This window comes from Nyctibius grandis, chromosome 28 (genome assembly GCF_013368605.1).
Source record: "Nyctibius grandis isolate bNycGra1 chromosome 28, bNycGra1.pri, whole genome shotgun sequence".
NCBI lineage: Eukaryota > Metazoa > Chordata > Aves > Nyctibiiformes > Nyctibiidae > Nyctibius > Nyctibius grandis.
In genome coordinates, this window is record NC_090685.1 from 6,116,469 (window position 1) to 6,137,579 (window position 21,111).

Sequence of the window (21,111 nt, forward strand, 5' to 3'; positions counted from 1 at the left end):
AGTGAACTTTATCGTATGCTTCTTTAATTTTAAACTTTCAGAAGATATACATTCTTCCCAGTACAAAATCCCTTACATTTCCTCCTATAGTTTTCTATACTCTAGAGAATTAAGAGAGGAGTTACAACACTTGAAAGAGCAGTCTGTTGGTGGCATATATAGACAAGGCATTTTGAAAGGCAGAGCACATTATTTTTGGCTTTAGGATGGGTTATGTCAGAAGACAGAAGAGACTCGTGAAGCTAAATGTGAGCTTGCTGGTGAGGACTGCAGCAGGTTCTTGAGTTCTCTGTTTATTTTCAAGTTGATGCAACGTTTTAGGGTATTATGATAAAACGTGTTATCTCCTGGTTGATCGTAACTGGTCTTGCCTTCAGTTTGCAGTTACACAGTTTGAGTCACAGCTTCAAATTATTGGTCTTGTATAGTCTTCTATAAACAATCTGTTCAGGGCTCCTTATGTAACATTATTCCTTTCAAGTTCAGCACAAAATGCTGCATCGTGAAAAATGTGCATAACGTATAACAAATTTAGCCCCTTTGGTAACCACAGGCAAGTGAATCTTCCTTTCATTTTGGAACATGTTTATGGCAGCCTGGAGGAGGGAGGGAGGGAAAAGGCAAGGCAAAAAAGAAAAAGGGTAAAAGCAGCCTTTGTGGCAGTGCCACAAAAATACAAACGCATTTTACCCAACTGTTGCTGGCTTTTGAGATGAAGAAAAAGCATTTTTTCACTTTCTCCATTGGCTTCTAGGGTCTTGCCCTGCACTGCAGGACACAAAAGCCCTTTTTGTCCAAGACCAGCCTGCGCGCAGGCGCAAGATGGCAACGCATTCGAAGTACCCTCAAGTACTTGCAGTGATTTCTCCCTCCAAGATGCGCTTTTGCTGTAGCCACTGCGTTGCATCACCTCTCATTCTAAACCTGTCAATGTCTCTCCAAGCTCAGAGCAAATCCATTTGCTACAACTTTTACAAGTACTAAAGCCCATCTGTAGGAAGCCACGCACAGGATTATTTCTGTCCTCCTCTTATTACAGTCTCAGCAGACTCATTTAAAAAAGATATTTCACAAACCTGCTGCCTCCCAGGCTGAGAGCGTGTGTGCAAAGCGGCGGGTAGTCTGAAAGCCACCAGCTTCAGCAGCATTGATGACCCCAACGTGCCTCTCCTGTGGAGGGAGCAGAAACGCCGAGATGGGGCACGCTGCAGTGAGGAACATTTTGTCCACATGATTATATGTTCTGGCAACTAAAGGACCCAAATCCTAACAGTAAATAGAAATTAAATTACCATTTGCTGAGCTGCTGAGAGGTATCTGCTCTAAGGGAAGGTTTATGCCACATACTGCAGAAAAACCCAAACAAAACCAGCTCCCAGTTAGCTCGAGTGCCAGCAGCACGCCATTTGATGCAGCACAGAGCTCACATGCCCTTATCTGGTGGGTTTCTTGGCCTCCCAATGAGGAGCTGTGCTACCCAAGCCCTGTAAATCCAGCTTGGTGCCTCAGGGCTGCCCAGGGCATGGGGTGGTCCCCGCTACGGGATGGTCCCTGGGGGTGGCTGGGAGGTGTCCTTCACGGAGGGCTGCTGAACACCAGCACATGGGGCAGCTCACGAACGCATCCTTAGCTAAAATGCTAGACTGACATTTTCAAACTCAGAAGCTAATATCGGAAAGCTGAGATGTCCATTTTCCATATCCCATCCAGGAAATGGTCTAGTTGCACAGATAGCAGAACTTCCCGGTCTTGGCACTGAATATTGACGTTACAACAGTATTTAAACATTTACTCTCCTTTCACACACACAAACTTGTGCCTGTGTGTGTGCACAGGGCAATCAGGCGGAGTCACAGTCCATTTAATGTCAGAGAGAGAAGTAAGCCTGAATCTTTCCAAGCATGGGCTGGGCTGGGTGCCATACCATTGCTATGCAGTTTGGCTGGAGAGTTCTGAGCCATCTTAATTCTCCAGCCATCATTACTTTGCTTGGTTATCATTCATACATTTCTATATGCTAGTTTGCTTGGAGGAAAGAGCTTGGAAATTTACAGCTAGAGTGGATGAGTCTATATTTTTGGAATTGGAGCTAAATTACCCACCAGTTGAAGCATTAGTGTGTTTTACAATAATTGCTGATTAAAATTCAAACGCACTAAATCCCACCTGTCATTCCCAGCATCGCCTCCGCTTGTGACAATGCCAACACCACGAGCGGGTATGAATGAGAGGACTGAAGGAAGTGGTTTGTCTGCACAGTCCCAAGCTTTCATTCTGCCACAATCTGCTAACCCCTCTCTCCCAAACCCTCGGGATATTTTCCACAAAATGTCTGTTCTACAGGATGCTTTGTAGAATGAAGACATGGTCGTTCAGGTTTTCAAAAGCAGCTTCTTTGTTTTCATACCCATGCAGGACAGACAGACACCTGCCTGAGCTGCCGCCCTCAGTCATTTGTGGCCAGTCAACCTGCTACTTTAATACACAGATGCCTATGACTATTGATCGAGTTTCCAGGTGGGCTTTTCTCTTATGATGCTTTTTAGAGGAGCTAGATGAGCTGTTCATGTACATGAGCTCCTACTTAGTGTCTCATGTTTGCTCCCGGCCATAGGATGTGCCCCAAGTCCCTTTCTCCAGCTCTCCTGAACGTGCCTATGGCTGCAAAACTTCTTCTGACTGGTTAAACTCCCCAGTGCTTTCCTTCCCTCCTTGTGCCTCCTCCAGTTCAGCATTTTTGGCTTTCTTCTTGCTTTTGTTCTTCCATCCTCTTTTTCCCAGGCCTCTCAAGCTTTTCCTCACTGTGCCCAGCATTTCCCAGCCCGGAGAGCTGGGGAACAGCTCAGCCCCTGGGGAGGTGGTGTGTTTATGATAAATCAGGGAAGTGGATAAAGCAAGTGACTGCTCTTGACGGCATTTTCTCCATGCGGGTGTTTCCTCTTCCCTTTTGCTTGTGGCTGAATATCGCAATGGAAGACATGCGTATGCAAATTACTGCGACCCTGCACTTCGTCAGTCTGGGTCCACATTTTAGTCATCAGAAAAGAATCAGCCTGACTTAACATCCATTTACCCATCCTGGCTGTCTGAACTGGAGAAACCCAACCAAAACCCCAACATTTGGGAAGGCACAGTGACGCAGAAGATGGTCTGCTGAGTTATACCCCATGGAAATACCCAACCCATTCCCACACTCCTGTTCCCAGGGGTCGGAAGCCACTGAATGGGCTGGACCCGTTCAGATTTAGTAAAACAGTAAAACCAGAGTGCAGCATGTGCTGTGAAGCCTTGAGTTCTCTTAAACCTCTGGAAAAGGCTGGCTAGACAAATGTGAGAAGAAGCAGGGCTAGCAAGGGACCCAAGGCTGATGGCTCAGCATCTCATTACTCATCTCACCAGTGGTTTAGCACCTTGTGGGCTTGGTTTTGATCGCTAGAGAGGGAGCGAGAGATGCAACGCTAAGACAACAGGATATTAGGAGAGAAGGGTGGAATAACAGCAAGACTGAAAACAAATCTGCTTCTAGATGGAGTTTTGGGTTTAAATGCAGCGTATTTTGAACTACACTGTGCACACAGCGTAGCATTCTGGCTAGCTCCTCAGGGCAGCACGTGCTATGCCACAGCAAGGCATGGATGTGGTTGGGCTATCAACAACCCAGGGCACTCCTGGCTTGCCTAGATCCCAGCCAGCAAGGGATGCTGTAAAAGCCTGTCTGGCTTTCAATGTCATTTTGCTGAGGTTAGAATATTGCTTGCATTAGTGAAAAGCAGCAGGTAGTCTTGAGATTAAGGCAGGAAATCTGCATTCAATTCTTAGCTCCAACAGAGACTTTCCTTATGTGGTCTTGGGCAAGCCAAGTACAACTCCCATGCTTCATACCCTGAACTTGTATAAGAAAAATTATACTGCCTTCTGTTCTGTGTCTTGCCTACACAGACAGTGAGCACTTGGGGAAGAGAAAGGCTCTCCCTCTGTGTTTACACTGTGCCTGGTTCTTCAGGGCATCAGTCTGCAATATTCCCTCAACACAAATAACAAGAAATAATAAATAAGTTAAAATGCATATTGTTATACAAGCGTACAACAACCAAGCCCAGGGAAACTGTGGTACTTGGTGTAGTTGGGCACGTGAGTCCGTATCTCTCAGCATCATCCCATACTGATGCAATGCCACAAGACCAGAGGTGGCAATGCCAGGCCATTCTGTGGTGTTTATTCACTGATTGTGTGTATCCATGCTCAGCACATCTCACCTCCTGCCCTCCAGCCTGTCCAGAAAGACCAAGAACTCCTCAAATCAGGTCAGGGAATTGATTAGAGCCCTGGAAAGCAGGGATGATCATGTTTGCTCTTGCTTTTGGGAGCTGGGGAACGTCGCGTACTACCAACTACGAACTGCCTGGCTCCAGCATCAACTTCGCCCTGGGGAAGGAAGGGGTAGTATGAGACAGGGAGGAGCTGAACTCTCCTCACCCTTCAGGATGCTGTATTTAGTCTGAGTAGATTTATGCACGAGATGATATGTTCTCACTAGCAGGGTTTGTTTCTCTACTGCATTTGAGCTCCCAGCACATGGACTCTTTTTTGCCCAAGCAGTGGGCAGACAGGGCAGAGAGAGCAACATACACAGACCAGGGAGTTTGGTTTTATTTCCAAACTGGCATACACAGAACCGCAGGGGAGAACAAGAGGGAGAGGGCAGCATATCCTCTCACTCCAGTATATAAAACCTAACTGCCTAGGCTGACCCAGACACCTAAGACTCAAGGCAAAAATAAAAGCTACGTGACTAGTGGGAAGAGAAAGTGCCAGCAGGAAAAATCTATCAGAGCTTTCCATGGTTCAATCAGTCAGAGCCTGCTTCACTGGGGAAACAATCAATTAACCGCTTCCACTAGAGCAGCCACAGACATGCTATTCTGGAGGTAGCAAATCTTTGAGTTTATTTGTTCTCAGTTGCACTGTCAGCTTATTTACAACATCACAGGGATCTTCCTCCTTGCTTATCCTCACTTCTCCAAGTTTTGCCCAAGGATCTTTCTGTCCATGATCAGTGAAGAAGAACATTTCTGGACTAACAGTTTCCAGCTTCACTGCAAATCCTTATTTCCCTTAAACAGGCAGCCAAAACAAACTGTTTCCTCCAGGCATCTGGAGGGCATTACGCCTTTAACTGTCCATCTGATTTCCAGCTGTCAATGCATTTTTTCTCACTTGAAGGCAGATGGTTTTAGTTTAGGATGTTTTGGCCCAACTAGTAATCAAAGAGCCCTGCAGTACACAAATTAGGCACGTCCCTGCCCCGAGGAGCAAAACATAGCAGGCAAATGAGAGGCACATGACACCAAAGCTAAGGGATCATGCTGAAAGCACTCAGCCCAAGCCCCTCTATAGCAGAAGGGCGCAGGAAAGGACTCAAGCATGGTCAGTCCCACAGGTATGGTAAAAAACGCACAAAAGGAGCATTGAGAAGATGTGACCAAGTGGTGCTGAGAAGCTGTGCAGACACAAGGGCTTCAAACTGAACCCTCAGAGTGAGAGGAAGGCGGCAGATGGATGGAGCGTGGGGAAAGGTGCACAATGGTGAGGTGGGTGATGGTGACGGTCTTCTGCAGCATCTCATAAGCAGATCTCAAAGCAGAAGGGTCTTCAGTCCCGGTGCACCAGTGAAGAAAGCAAAGGACAAAGAGTGTTGGGGATAGAGATCAGCTATCCAAATCACAGGCCTGTGCTGTCCGTTAGGCACTGGTACCTCTGCCATCACTACACTTTCGAGATGCAGTGAAACAAGAGACATTTAGATGACCACAGCATATGCTTGAGATTAAATTTCTATTCCCCATTTAAATTTTTCCTCACATGCTTTAAGTGAATAGAAAGCAGCTCTCAGCACTTCTAGGTAGCTCCTGTGCCTGGGAACCTGGAAGCAGATTTTGATTCACAGATGCCTCTTGCTCCTCCGATCAAATGTGCTGCCAGGACTGGTAGACAGGAGCTGTCTTAGCAGCTTTAATGCACTTGGATTTGTCCCTATAGCTGCTGCTAATGCCTTGATTGGTGCTATTGAAAGCTCTTCTTAAACATATGGTAATACATTCCTCACGGATGTCCCTGCCTTTCAAAACTCAGACCTGGAGTCATCATTGTCTGTAATAAGTTTATTCTGTTCTTCTGGTTTGCAGCCTGCACAGCCTAGCTGTGATGAAGGAATTCGTGTAACTCACTAACTTCAGAGCAAATTTTGATTATTTTTTGAATTAAAAAACATGTTTTCTATTGGGAAGCCCTGCAAACTCAGCTTGGCTTCTGATATTCAGATGACCTCTGCTATTCTGGATGCATCACCAGTAATGAAGACTCTGGATGTCAGGGCTGGGAGTGCACTAATAGGCCTTAATTGCCCTGACTAGCCTCATCTGGGGCTCACATTCATCCTCTCTGCCAGGAGCTCCATTTAACCTCCAGTGCTGAGGGCCTTTAGTTCTTGCATGGGCCATGTTGTAGGTGAGCTTGTCTCAGACCTGTTCCCAAATAGGTGTTTGGCTTTTTTTGGCTGACCTTGGAGCTGGTGTGATGATGCGACCCATTGCCATCACCACCCTGCTCCACCTCCTGTGGTATGGGACTGTGCCTAATCAGTGGGGTTGTTCCTGCACTGTGCTGGGGCTGTTCCTGGCTCCCTGCCCTGGGAGCAACCCTCCTCTTGCTGATTCCTCATGCTGGCAGCCACAAATACACTCCAGCTCTGGTAGGATTTTCAGTAGATGGAAGACTCTTAATGAATTGATTTATTAACTATTTGAGAGAAGAGTACAGGTAATATTATGAGCTATAATTCTTGTGTTGCTTGCTGTGCATGGAAATAAAAACAAAAGCAGTATTTGTAAGTATGAGGTCTCCGGCCCTATTACAGCCTTAAAGCTCAAGTGGGGTTGAGCTGAGCGCAGGGAGTGACTGACCCCAGGATGCCCAGTCTGGTCATCCTCTGGTTGTCTGCAGCTGGGCTCCAGCACTGGAGGAGGAAAACACTTTTTCACTCGAAGCTGTTGTTCTGCAGCACTCAGCATATAGTAGTTTTAGCTGTACTTTTCCTTATGGGGCTGTTGGGCTCTAGTCTGCATTTTTGGAATAGCACAAACAGGCCTGTCGCTTCATGTGTTCAGCGGGATGGCATTTGGTTATCGTGATGGGTGGACAGACCAAGTACATGAGGAACATCCTCCTTTGTGCCCCGAGGGGACAGCATCCTTGCTAAGGAGACCAAGTCACTATCAGAAAACATGCTGTCTCATCCCCATCCCAGATTTAGTTGCACTGAATAAACCGGGATATGCTGGGTTTCCTTCCCTGAAGTGGGAAGGGGTGATCCATTACGTCTGTGCCACTTTGGAGCAAGTGGTGTTCAGCACCTGCAGACAGCTGGTATTTCTGAGGCAGTAATTCTCCATAATGCTGGCGAGAAAGGCAAGAAGCTAGCCTTTGGGAAGGACTGAAAAGTAACTCTTTCACATAGCACCCCGAGTTCCCACCAGCACCTACCCCATGGTGTGCTGCAGGACTGGTTTAAATGCTGAGCCAGAACAGGCAGCAGCCTTCCAATTTAATTTAACCCTCCAATTGACCACCAAGGGAAACCTCTTGGTTTCTATGCTTTCTACCTGGGAGCTTGGGTACTTCCAAACAGTGGTTATTTTGGTGTGCCTGAAGAGATGTACCTGGGGAATGAGGATGGTTGTGGTGAGGACAATGGGGTGAAGGAGGAGGAAAGGGGAGAGAGTTTAATGCATGGAACTAAATGCTATCAGGGCCTGGTTGGCAGCAGCCTTTTCTGGGGAGACAGAGGGTCCTCTGATACGGCTAAGGGATGAAGCCTCCTTTCAGAAGTGGGAGCCGAGGGTCTCCCCATTGCTGCTGGCTCCCAGCCTGCAGGCGCTGTAGGGCTGTGGAGATGCCCTGACCCCACGTCTGCCTCAGGGGATCAGCTGCCCCCTGAGATGGCTGTTTGTGGGGCTGGGCTGCTCCTTAGAATCACCCGAGTGTCATTTATCTTCTCCACCCTTTTGAAATAAACCTCCTGAAAGACTCCGGATTATTTTTTGGGGGGCACACAGACCCGGGGCCGTGCGAGGAGGCGTGGGGCGGGATAAGGCCCGTCCCGCTCCCCCGAGCCCTCCTCCGCGGCCCCCGTGAGGAAGATGGCCGCGGGGGTGAGGAGCCCCCTCCGGCCTCTCCCGCCGCCGGGCCCCGCCGCGGCCCGTCCCTCCCCTCCGGGCAGCGATTGGCGGCGGCGCTGCCGGGCGTGAGGCGGGGCGGGGCGGCGCCCAGAGCGCCGGGCGGCAGCAGGTGCCTGCGCTGCGCTCCGCTCCGGACCGCACGGCTCAGCTCCGCGCTCCCGCCTCGCCTCGCCCCGCCGCCTCACCGCGGCCCCCGCCGCAGCCAAGACGCCGCGGGCCGTGCTCCGAGTGAAGAATGGGGCGGCCAAGCTGGCCAAGCCGCCGGCGGCGGCGGCGGCGGCGGGGGAGGCCCCCGGCGGCGCCCCCGGAGCCGGGCTCTTCATGGAGCGGTCGCAGAGCCGCCTCAGCCTCTCCGCCTCCTTCGAGGCCCTGGCCATCTACTTCCCCTGCATGAACAGCTTCGACGAGGAGGACGCGGGTACGATGCGGGGGGGTCGGTGTGGCGGGGGTCGGGGGCTGCAGCTGGGCCGGTGGGTCTCGGTCGCGAGTGGGGCTGGGGGCGGTAGGGGTGTGGAGGGGGGGCGGGTGTGTGCGTGGGGTGGGGAGGGCGCCCCAAAGCAGGGGGAGACCCGGGGGTGTCGGTGGGGCCGGGGGCCGGTTTCCAGTGCGTGTGTGTCCTCCCACGGGTGCCGTGGGAGCAGGGGGGCGGCGCGGGCTGGGGCGGTGTGGGCAGGGGGAGGGGGGGGGCCGCGGTGTGTCGGCGCTAGCCCTGACCCCGCCGCGGGTTTGGGGTGTCGGGGATCCCGCTCCGCTGCCCGGCGGGTTTTCAGCGGGGGGTGTGTGTGCAGCGGGGTGCCCGGGGCTGGGGTGCTGAAGGGTTTGTGCAGGAAGCGTGTGCCTGTGGAGACTGAAGGGGAGAATTTGTTAGTGACGGTGAAACGCGCTCGCCCTTCTCGTCGATAGCAAAAGCGGGGTGTTTGCAGGTGGAGCGGCTTGCGCTCCAGCCCTCCTCCAGCGCCGAGCTGCGTGAGGTGGTGAAGGGCAGTGCTCGGGAGAAGGCAGCCGTTCTGCTGGACGCTGTGTCCATCTGCCGCTGATTTGTACACGATGAACTCTCGGGCTGATTGTTCTGAGAGGTCGTTAGCACAATACACCATGCTGCTTTCCGAGAGGGGAATAAAAGGGATTCTGTTTAAATGAGGGCGAAGCAGATTGCGAAACATGTACAAAAACCTTTCAGAATGGATCCAGTGATTTTTGCCTGCTTCGTAAGGACCTTTCTGGCCTCAAAGAGTTGGCAGCGGTCATAAAATAAGACCAGGCTTCAAGAAGAGGGCCATTGGTAAGGAAAAGTAGGAAAGAAATTGGGTTGAACGGGAAAGGAAAGGCGCTGGGTGCTGGAGAAGGTGCTGGGAGTAGAGGGCAGCACAGCAGCTGCGTGGGGAGGGAGGGCATACGAGGGAGTGGATGGGGAGCTGTGGATGAGCACTCGGTCCGTTCCCGGTGGCTCACTTGTAAACGAGGGATGTTTTTCACAGTACACGCTATACCGGAGACTGAACATGTAAGTGAATATTTTGAGTGGCAGATAATGAAAGTTGGTAACTAGGGCGTATTTGAGCACTGGCTGTCATGGTTGCATCCCTCAAAATGCCGGCGTGCTCCTTTGTCTAGCGGCTCATCCCAAGATGTGCAGATGCCAGCAGGAATACACGGGCAAATCAGCCCGTTAGCTGCTACACCTGTAACGTTGTTGTTTGTAAAGGAATTGACGTAAGAATAAATTCATCATCTGTGTGATTAACCTAGGATTGTCATCAGCATCGTGCAGGGGTGTCAGGGAGAAGATTGTATCCTCCAGTGGATGTATTTTTTAAAAATTTAGTTCTCAAAATTTTGCTGATGATTTCTTTGCACTTCATATTTGGTTCGAATGCTGGCGAGCGTACATGGCAATAACGGGAGCTTTGGGAAGTCTCGGCGCTGTTGCTTCAGAAATGATTGATAGTGAGACACGCTCGAGTACGAGAACCTGACACAATGCCTTGAACCGCTGAACATTCCCCCGTGTCCAACCCCTCTTGGGAGCAGGGTGACGGTTTAAGCGAATGCTTCCTCTTCCAGCACTTAGAAAAATGGTTTTGCACTGAATTGTATTTATTCATACTTACTGAATGCTCATGCATGAACGTTAATGGGCTGCTCTTAATACAGCACAAGTACTTGTCTCTGAATTAAATAAATCTACCATTAAGACCTCATTCTCCAGCAGCTCGTTAGTGGATCTTGCCTGCTTGAGTTAGTCTCGTTAGTAAAGCTGCTTGGGGTAACATTCAGTACAGTGAGGACATTGCAGTGTTCATATGTGTATTCAGACACACATGAGCAAACAGCAAGAAAGAACGTGTCCTGCTTTGTATTTTTTGCATTAAAACTACAAGCGTATAATTTTCTCAAGAAAATAAATGTGATGAAAGAGAAATGATAAAAGAAATGCTGAAATTGTGCCAGACAGGATTCTGTATTATTCATACCCATGCATGCTCCTGAAATTGAGAGAGATTCTGACCAGTTTGGGTTGCAGCGTGATTCCTGTCAAAAAAATAGATCTTGATAGCTCATTCAGGGAGATGAATACTGCACTTGGCAAGATGTTCTCCACAGGAGATGGCAGGAAAAAAAAAAAATTGATCCCACGAGCATTGACAAAGTAAACAATCCTATTTCAAACAGACACACCATCCATTTTGTCTGAAGCTGAGAACCACATCTTTAGAGAATGGAAAAAAGAGAGGAGCTGAGAAATGGCCAAGCTTAAAGGAAACATGTCGTTTTCCTCTGAAAAGGGGAAACAGCCTAAAGAGAGCTCAAATCTACAAAGAAGAAAAATTCTTGAGGTGTTTCGTTTGTGGGTCATGTTAAAGGAGTGCAAAAGGAAATTTGCAGGAGTGCCTATGCCGAGGGCCATGGCGATGTGGAAACACAGCTAGCCACGTCTGGCCAGTGCTGATGATACCTCTGGGTTCCAGTATTTCCCGCTTTTAGTCTTGAAAAATGTCTCTGCTTTTGAAAAATGCCTTTACTTCTAGAATATTTGCCTTTCCGCCACGGCCCTTTTGGTCTTTGCTGTCTACCTTCTGGACATTAGGTGAGAAGACTCTTCTCATCTTCCACAGCTCTTCTGCTTGCCACGTCACCGGTGTGTCTGGACTGAGTTCTTGGCAGTGAAGTGGATGCAGATAATACCTGCTTACATCTGAGTGCACAGGAGCAGGCAGCCAGCATAGGCAGGATAGCAGTAGGACTTGGAGCAAGAAACTGGATCACTTTGAATACTTCCAGAGCGTAAGAGTGATTGAGTTTCAGATGTGTCCTGTGGCAAATAAGGCCGTGTGCCTGCCTCTCCAAAGAGGTGGATGTGGACTGGCACTCCTATGTTGTAATACGCTTTTCATTCCTCGTCTACGTATACAAAGAGGATGCTCTGAGCAAACACTGAGCTCTGTTCACCAGTAAGCTGCAGTGGGGCTTTGAAAGAACAGAAATTACTGTCTGTACTCAGTAATGTAAGGACTCTGGGTTAGTAACTCATTTGATCTCGGCATGGTAATGTTGCTGTCCTTCCTGCTGGCTGAGTGCCACTATCTTTGCTCCGTTGAGGTCCCCAGCAATGTCAGTGACGTTAAGGACTTTTAAACTGTGGTTATCATCATCATAATTGTTGGTTTAACTTACGCAAATATCTATCCTGAGCTCTGATGATTTTTCAGTTACAGACTAGTAGACTAAAAAGAGATAAAAGTCAATCATGCATTCTTTGTGGGCGCTTCTCTAGAAATGTGAGCCTTAAATCAGTGTGTTCACGCTGTTAGAAATAGGCAGATCTTATCTGTCCTGAGGATCTGCCGTACGCTTGGTCTTGTCTGGAATCAGCCATTCAGTATGCTGGTATTCCTGTAGCAACATGTTAGAAGGGACCAAACTGCCAAGGACTGAACTACCAAATGGCAAGTGCATGGGGGTTAATAATAGGGTGTTGAGGATCCACAATGACTGTAGGGACCTGCCTTGTAGGCAGCTTGTGAGTCCTGGGTGCAGTTTGCAATTAAAACTGCAGGCTCGTGGAATGGGGTGTATGAAATCCACCTTTGACTGACAGTGGCCTTAGCACAGCCCTGCCCAGTCCAGGATGGGGGATGTCCTTAAGGTTAAAGGGGATGTGTTTGCCGGCATGGAGGAGAACCAACTTGCTCCATGTGCGGAGCACAAAGTTTGGAAAACTGGCTAAAGCAGAACAGAAAGTGAGGTTTTGATAGACAGCAACAGCAACTGACTTGGAGCTGCACATGCAAAACCCAGCGAGTGTTGGGCAGGAGAGAGGAGGTGGTTTTAGTAGCAGGGACAGTCAGTGTAACAGTAGTGGATGTACTGGGAGTCAAGAAGCCAGAAGCAGTCCTCAGCTGTGAAGAGGTGAGAGCTTCCAGATGAGGACCCTGTGTACTACAGAGGACAAGGACTACACCTAAAGAAACGCAGGTAGGGAATGCCAAAAGTTGCTGAAGGGGATGGGGTTTCCTTAAGCCCCTGTGCCTGAACTGCAGGATCTAGGAGCGCTTCTCGGGCCTGGGTGTGTGCTCTGGCTGTGCTGTGGCTTAAGTGTGTGAGATGCAGTAATGCACCGACTCCTTTCTGTTTCATCCTGCATCCTGGTTTTCTCGGGAAGGACACCCACTTGCACTGGCAGGAGGTATCGGAGGCGTGCCCTGGCAGGGATGCAGATTTGGATGTTTGGGAGACTATAGCCATGGGTCATATTGCAAATGCAGCTGCCCTGAAGTCCAGATACAACTTGTGCATCTGCCCAAGGGGAAATGCACGTGTTCCTTACAGGAATCTTACACACATGCAAGTGTGAAGAACAGCGATGCTTGTATCGGGAAGCAGGAGAAGGTACAGAATAGCTGCGAGGGACGTGTAAGGGTCCCGTGGTCAGGACCCCAGCACAGGGACTGTCCAGCTTGGCAGACCTCTGCCCTGGCTCCAAGACAGCAGCATCAAATCGTGTCTCAGCCAGCTGGAACCAAGGGTTTGTCAGAAAGAAAATGGTTTCCAAAGTCAAAATGTCTCCTAGATACTGACGGTAAGCCTTCCTCGTGTCAGCTGCTTGTTCAGAAAAGAGTTGAGTTAGAGATAAAATTCAGCCTAGGCTGCTGCTTTCACACACTATCAAGTACTGGCAGATGCACTGTGTTACGATCAATTGCTTTGAAGGGAAGCTATCTGGAATATTAATTTAATGGATTGATAAAAACCTTTGAAACGGGGTGGAAGAACGTGCTGTGAACGTGGAGTTTAGAATACTCTTTTGTCTGGGTTTTATCTCTTGAACTTCTCCGTAATTTTAAACATTGACGTGTCACAAAGTTATTAAATAGAGAGAGCCCCTGTGTGTGTTTTCACATTGCCATGGGTACTTCTCAGTTGCAGCACTGTATTGGATTGGGGTACATATGGTTTTTAAAGAAAATGATGATTCAAGTCTTCCAACTAGTCCATTTGTATATTTTTTAAATGTATCTGTATCAAGCGTGTTAAGTCCTTTTGGTGTTTAGCCTGTTTTTCCTTCATCCAAAGTTACCTTAGAAGTTTTTTAAGCCTCTAACCAGTTTTGTCAGTTGTTTGTTGGGCAGGTAACCATGTCCACATGGCAGACATACAGGGGCAAGGGAAATTATTTGCACATCTGGAATGTTAACTATTTTTCTTACTAATCTTTTACGAGTGAAACGGTAGTTCATCCCTGTAACCCTGCAAAGACCCAGGCTCTAGGGCTTATCTGGCAATGCATTACCCCAGGGATGCTGCAGGACAAATCTGAATCAGTCTTGGGATATACAGGTGTGTAGAGAGTTTGCCTGTGACCTAATCCCTGCTGCGCACCTGGCCAGCTCTCTTGGCTGGTGCAGGAGGCAGCAAAAGCCATGGCTTTTCCCTCTTCTTGTGCAGTAAGGGGTGTATCCTTGGCTGTAGGTTATCCTAGTGATTGTGAGAAATGCCTCTCTGCCTGCTGGGCGCATTCTAGCTCTAGGTAAGCAGATGTTTGTTTCATAAATGGATTAAAATGAAATAAAAAATGAGAACAGGTTTAGAAGGGCAGCTGTCAAATCAGTCTTTCATCAGAGGGAAGTGTATGAAACGGACCAACAGCCTAGAAGAAGATGCTGCGGATAATACCTGCAGAGGTTGGTGATCTCACACCCAGTCATGAGTTAATCCAGATCATAAATGCAAAGACTGACTCTGACACAGCGGATGCACCTAGTCAGAGCAGAGCTGAACAAGCCGTGCTGTTCTTACATCCCCTGTGCACTAAAGGGAGCTTTGTGCTCTCTGGATCTGTTGCCTGCATATGTGATCGTTAGACAGCAATTACAGAGGACGGGTTTGGTCTTCTCCTGTGGCCATGTGAGAGCAGAGCAGGAGCCCTGTGAATGAGTCAGCACTAGGAACAAGCGATTCGAAACCTCGTCCCTATTTGTGTTGCACTTGGTGTTGTGGCCACACGTGAGAGCCGTAGTCCTCAGCCAAGTTCACGCTGTGCCTGTAGAAATGCAAAGCACAATGTCAGTCTCTGTCCCAAAGAGCTTGCGGTCGTCCAGCACGCCCCAGCCTGGAGCATCCGCGTGTGCCTGATGCTGGATGTAGGCTGAGGAGCTGTCTTAAACAGTGCTGTAGGATGGGGGAGAAGAGAGGTACCGGCTCGCCCTGGGATCTCAAGCACTGTGCCACGATGTGCTGCGTGGACATTTCCTTGGTGGTCATCTGGGTGTAGATTTACAGGGGAGGGGGGACGTGGATGAGGTCATGGGCCTCCTGATGGTGACACTGTGCTGTCCCCTTAGTGTGCAGTCGTGGGAAAGCACAGTGTTGTCTCCTTCCCTCGAAGGTGGCTGTGTCTGGCCTGGCATACGTTATAGGTGTTTGGAGGATGATGTTGCGTTCCAGCCATGTGTGCAGCAGCTGTAGGGGGCTGGTTATACGTGACCCCTGCCGGCCGCAGGGGAAGGAGATCTCTTGCTCTTATTTTGCTGTCAATTGACTTCCAAATAGTAGAGTCTGTCCCTGGAAAGCTTTCTGTCTAGGAAAGACTGTTTCCTTACTGCTTCTGTTTCGTGTGAAGTTATTTCTAATGCAACATTTATTAATTCAAAAGCACTCTATTCTCCAGGCTACAAAAATTATCTTTACTCCGTCAGATTCCTACATCAGGACAAGTTGTGAAAAGCTGTAACTACTTTGCTTCAACATTTCTATTTGACAGAATGGATGTATCTGCTTTGTGATTGGAGTAGTTGTTTTGAGGAATAATTTAGCTGTGCAATTATTTTCTGAAGCACTATCTGCTCCTAGTTGAGTGCCTTCAGTTAGATTAGAAATGTAAACATTTTAATTTAGGAGATGGTCTGCAAGTTGCTAATGTGTTTTACTGAGGCAGTGAGACCTGGCTCACACAGGCTTCTCAGCCCTGCCATCTTCTCCTCTTCCCCACAGACATCTGTCATGAAGCACTGTTAGCATATTTGAATAAGGATTTCTGGTCTTCTGCAGAACCATTCAATGCAATTTGAATATCCATCTATCCAAATGACGTTCCTTTGAGGTTTGGTTTTATTTTCTGGGAGAGGGTGTGAAAACCATGCGCTGTACTGTATGGGAACATGTGTCGTGATAGGAATCCTGCAACACAAATGATGCCTCAGTAGGTGCCATTGCTTAAGTCATCTGCTGATGACATGCACAAATTAGGCATACTCTGCTTTCGCTGTCAAACCATGCTTGCTTTGGGGTCTGTGTTTGAGATACATCTCTGGCTTTGCTTTTGCAAAACAGCACCCATGTGAAGTCTGGGAAGCCCTGGTACGGCCTAACTTCATGTAGCAATACAGCAAAGCTCAGCAGCCCTATCTTTTAACCAAATCCAGCCACAGATAAATCTCTGTGGCAGATAATGTTTCAGCTTCATGCCATTAGGGTGTTATATTACCTTTGTCCAATACACAAAGATACAGCCTTGCAGAAGCCAGTCTAAAATGTTTGAGTGCTCAACAATTTGGGGAGTACAGAATGTACAGAGGTAAATGTCACATTTTTCTCGAAACTGTTTTATGGTTAAGAGGAACTCGTGCTAATGTCTGTGTGTCCTTATTCTTACAAATGTAGAGGTAGAAGGGATCCTGAGGAGTCGCTTGTGGCTGCTCCCCGAGTAACTAACCTATTCCTAATTAGAAGGACCGTTTATCCTAAAATTTAGCTTAAATCTTCATGGAAATTAAGCAGATTACTATTGTCTTGCTCTCAGCAACATGGGAAACAATTGATCGCTGCTATCTTCAGAACAACTCTTCACATTGCAAAGCTGTTCTTCCCTGTGCCAATAATCCCAAGCCAGGAAGTGACCGTAATCACAACCATCACTGTCTGCTCTCCCTCTCTCTTTTGCTTTTTGGACCAAAGAAGCCTGGTTGCATTTTTCTGCATAGAGCAGTTTTCCAAGCATCAGGTTGGCCTTGTTGCTGGACTCGGGATCTTGCAGGAGGAGCAGCGTGGACAGTGCTCTGGCTGCTGTCTGGCTCCTAGCAGGGAGGAATAACTGTCTCCCACCCTTTGTGTGCAGTATTCCTGTAAATACACATAGTGCTTTGCCAGAGTGTCCGCACATTTGGGGTATGATCTGTACCACTTTCCAGATCATTCTCCGCAGGACTGCTGCCTGGCTACTCGTTCCCTTTCTCACATTTGTGTATTGAATTTTTTCAACGTTCTGAAGTTACTGCTTTGTACACGTGCCTTTATTGAATTTCCTTGTATTGATTGGGAGGGGTGAGCTGTTTTATCCCATCGATATTGATCTGAGTTCTGTATCTGTTGTTTAGCAAGACCAGTGCTGCTGGGATCTTTGTGGGATTGGGAGGTGGGGTAACTGGCTGTGATAAGGTGCTTTGTCCTACAGGCTCCAGGAATACTGCACTGTTTGGTGGATGATTTTGGCAGCTGGAGGAGATCCTCTGTAACTGAGGATCCATGGGTGAAGTGCAGCATCCTTGAAAACCTTTGCTTTCAGTGCATCTGGAGCAGCCTGTTTTTTCAGGCACCTTGTCATCGCCTCATTTTGCAATGCTCTGTTCAAGGGACTGTTGAGGTGTCATTCACAGTTAGTAGCTAGAATAAAGATAATTGTGGTTAACGGAACTTCACGTTGGTGGCAGATCTGATTTAAGAGGTTATAGTTCCCTTCCCCAGGGAACACGTGATTGTGTCCCTCTCTGGAGCTGACTGTCCTCTTAGGTGCAACAGCTTAGCTGTTGGTGGGGTCAGACCTGCAGAAGGACCCAGCTTGGCAAGGAAACAGCAGTGTCACCAGTGGACAGGAATGTGGGCACCGCCTGCCCCTCGCTTGGCTCCACGGGCACTATGGATGAGGCTGACAGTTTCCCAGGGGTGTGGGGCTTTTGCCAGCAGCCCACCAGCAGTATACATATTTACAGTTAGCAGGGAATGTGTCCTGCCACGTGGATGGAAAACATGTTAATTGTGTTGCAGCCAAGATGTCTAAGAAGATTAAGATTTTTTTGTTGTTGTTGGAAATCCAGCTCCTTGTTTAGCACTTCTCAGCATCCTGGAAGGATTGTGTGGGTGGGTGTTTTTTTCTTTTATTTTTACTGTTTACCTTTCCTTTCTTGTATTTGATGTGTGTGAAAAGTTAGGAAAATTTGAATCAAGATTTTAAGGTTGCTTAACGCAATATCCATATTTGGGTTTTAATCAGATTGTCAGGAAGATGAATGAGAAGGCTTTTCCTCTTTCTAATGCCTGTTAGACTTCCAGCTGTTGTATTCGACTGACTTCTGGATGGCGGTACCATGACAAATGGGAACCAGTAGCTTTCTTTGTCTCTTACATTCAGTTCACGCTGCCGTCCCTCTGGCTGAAGCCCTGCTACCTGCTGTGAAATCTCACCAGTGACCCGTGGGATTAGAGCAATTGCTCTGCACAGCTGCTGCAGAGCCTTTTCATCTTTATAGTAGTTTTAATTAAATATACAATAAAAGTACATAGTGGTCCAGACTAACTTTTGAGGTTTGTCAGTATTCTGCTTTCCCCCAATTCCCCCAAAACCAGAAGGAATTGCTGTCACAACCCAGTGTCACATTTTGATGGTGATTTTGGTACATTTGACGAAAAACCACACATTTTTGTGGGGGTTGATCCCTGTACATCTGCCTTTGTGAATCATGTAGTCCACAGTTGCATCCCCTCCAGATCTGGGACTTTTGTTTCAATATAAGCAAAGAGGAGAAGGTTAGGTCGTATAACCTGATGTAATCGCCTCGTAAAAACAAGCTTTCTGCAATGAGCATAGTTTTGACAAGAGTCTGTGCTTGTTTTAAGTATTAAATATGAAAAGTCGGGCATTTTCAAAAACGCCTGGGAGTTTTAGTCTCTAGTATTTGTTGACAGTGAATGGGATTTGGGACCGTACCTGCCTTCAGTTCAGAAAATCACCCCGCAGCCCTGCAAGCGTGGGGCTGAGACTGCTGCCCATGCCGAGGCAGCTCGAGCAGCGGGGCAGGCTCACCCTTGGATTCTGCGATTCGAGTAAGTTGATGAAGAATGAACATTGAAAACGCTGGTCTGGAAAGCAGGGCAAGCGATGCCGAAAGTAGGCGTGCAGGCCAGCGCTCAGCCTGGCAGACAGTGCGTGTTAAATCGGGGTGATTTATGGAACTGTTTCTGTTAAAAGCTTCCTCGTGCTCTTTAGAAAGCGGAGCTGCCAGATTGGTCAAAATCCAGTGCCCAGACAGTTTGAATTGGCTGCCGGCTGCAGTAATAACCGTGGCAAAACCCTTAACAGCCGTTTCATGCAGGCTTTGCAGGCTGCCACGTCGCTGCTGCCTCACGGAAGAGTGACGGTGTCAAAATGTTACGCGGTACGAGGACATTTCCATGGTAACGTTAGCATCCCGTGGCACCCGTTCTTGTGCTGCGGTGTCAGCGTGTGCTGTCGTCGCTGCACTTTCTTCCTCCATCTGGGGCCTTTAGGCATGCCGTGGTACTGATCAGACAGATTTCTTCGGTGACTGCTTGTAGTTATGGGGTGAGGGTGGAAGAGATGCTCTCTCTGGGCTTTCGGGTGTCTTAAGGCAAGTATTCCTTCTTTTAGCATAGCAACTCTCACATAATTCAGCCTAAAAGCACCTGGTTGTGCTTTCTGCTGCACTAAAAAGCAGCTTCCCCTCTGTGATCAGACAGCTCGCTGCAATAGCTGTTTGTTCCTGCCATCAGAGGCCCCCGCACTCCTATCGCACAGCTCTTCGTCAGGCGACTCCGAGATTACCCAATTTGTGAAGACACTCCAGTCTTGTTTCAGGTCCGATCCCTTCAGCCTGGAGAAAGCTCATGGCTGCTGTCCATCTGCAGCCCAACAGCGGTCTGCTTCCTCCTCCCCTTCCTTTGCAGGAGCCATCGTCTGCTCCGGACACTGCTGACCGTGGGGCTGGTGTTGGAGAGCAGCCTGAGGTCTTTGGGTAGAGGCTCATCCATGGCTGGCTCCTGGTTTCATTCGTGTCTTGATCAATGGTTTTGGCCTGCCTATAAATATTTCAACTCCTGCTACTACCTCTGCAGTAACAATGTCCCGCTAGGATTGTCAGTATTCCCCCTGGGGTCTTTTTCCCTTTTCTTTCTGTATTTCCACCAGGTGGTATATTCCAAAATTAGCATCATGTTTTTTTTTTTTCACTGTGCAGGCAACACGTGTTTATTGGCTCTTTTCCCTGAGAAAGCTCTTCTCAGTATTTTATTGATAAGCTGGAGCTTTGGCAAGAAATAATAAAGGTAAAGATGTTTTCTGTATGCAGCCCACGGGCCTTCCACCAGCACATGTTTTTCACATCTGCTTGGTGCTTTGTAAGAGCAGTAGAGAGATCTTGGTTTAGTTATTGTGCGTGTGTAGGTTCTGAAAATTGGATGGGTAAAGAGACAGTCGTTTAACTCACGATTTGCCTGCTCAATATGCATGAGCTGTGGATGTGCAATCTAGGTACGTGGGTGCACAGCATGGCTATTTCTCACACAGCAGTGCTGTAGCGTAAAGGGATCGTGTATGATACACCCCAGGGCTTGTGATTTTAACATCTGGTCCAAAGTATTTCACTTGAAGGGACTGAGAGGATAAATGTGAGACTTGAGAAAGTACAGGTCAGGACTAGGAGAAGGAGCAGAACTTGACTTTTGGTCATATCTGTCCCTCAGGACCCACTTCTGGACTGTTTCACAACAATAATTCTCAGCTCTCCCGTTTTGCCCAGGGCTCTGCTTTGAGTCGTGCCACAGTCCCAGGTTATCTTTCTAAAAACTTGCTTTTCGTCTGGTTCCACTGAACTCCTAGCTTCCACCTAGTAGCAGGAGTAGTTCCGTTCCTGTGACCTGCCTGCTCTGTCTCTGCAGAAACACTCTTACTGCTCCTGGACAGGAGGCGGCTACTATGTCCTGACCTCAGTTTTTCCCAAGACCCAACCCAAGCCAAGTGCCTCTCAACTTGGCATTGTGTCGGCCCTGTTTCAATGTTTTTCTATTTCTATCTCAGTATTCCCTGGCTTACCTACTAGAGAGCTCCATGAAATATTGCATGGTTGGTTGAGGCAAAAATTTGGCATGCTGCTCTAGGAATAATACCAGGCAAATTATCCACAGTGCATTTTAGTTGGTGAATTTGACTCTCTTGTTTTCACAGTCTGTTCACTGCAGCCATCTGCTGCAGAGAGACAGCAAGCTTGTAGGACAGATTGTGAAAATCAAGAAGTCTTATTTCGGGCTGTAATTTTGTTTAATTGCCTGAAATCTAGAAAGGTGTTTATTTCCTAAAACACCTTTC

General features: G+C 48.1%; 1 protein-coding gene across 3 annotated transcripts in view; it reads left to right on the forward strand.

Annotated features, from left to right (window-relative positions):
- The first annotated feature begins 8,406 nt into the window (after positions 1 to 8,406).
- Positions 8,407 to 21,111, forward strand: part of RIMS4 (regulating synaptic membrane exocytosis 4) — a 57,989-nt gene continuing 45,284 nt past the window's right edge. For all 3 annotated transcript variants that reach the window (XM_068419626.1, XM_068419628.1, XM_068419629.1), the window contains exon 1: positions 8,407 to 8,655. In XM_068419626.1, the coding sequence (XP_068275727.1) occupies positions 8,559 to 8,655 (97 nt within the window). In that variant the 5' untranslated portion in view covers positions 8,407 to 8,558. The remainder of the gene's footprint in view (positions 8,656 to 21,111) is intronic.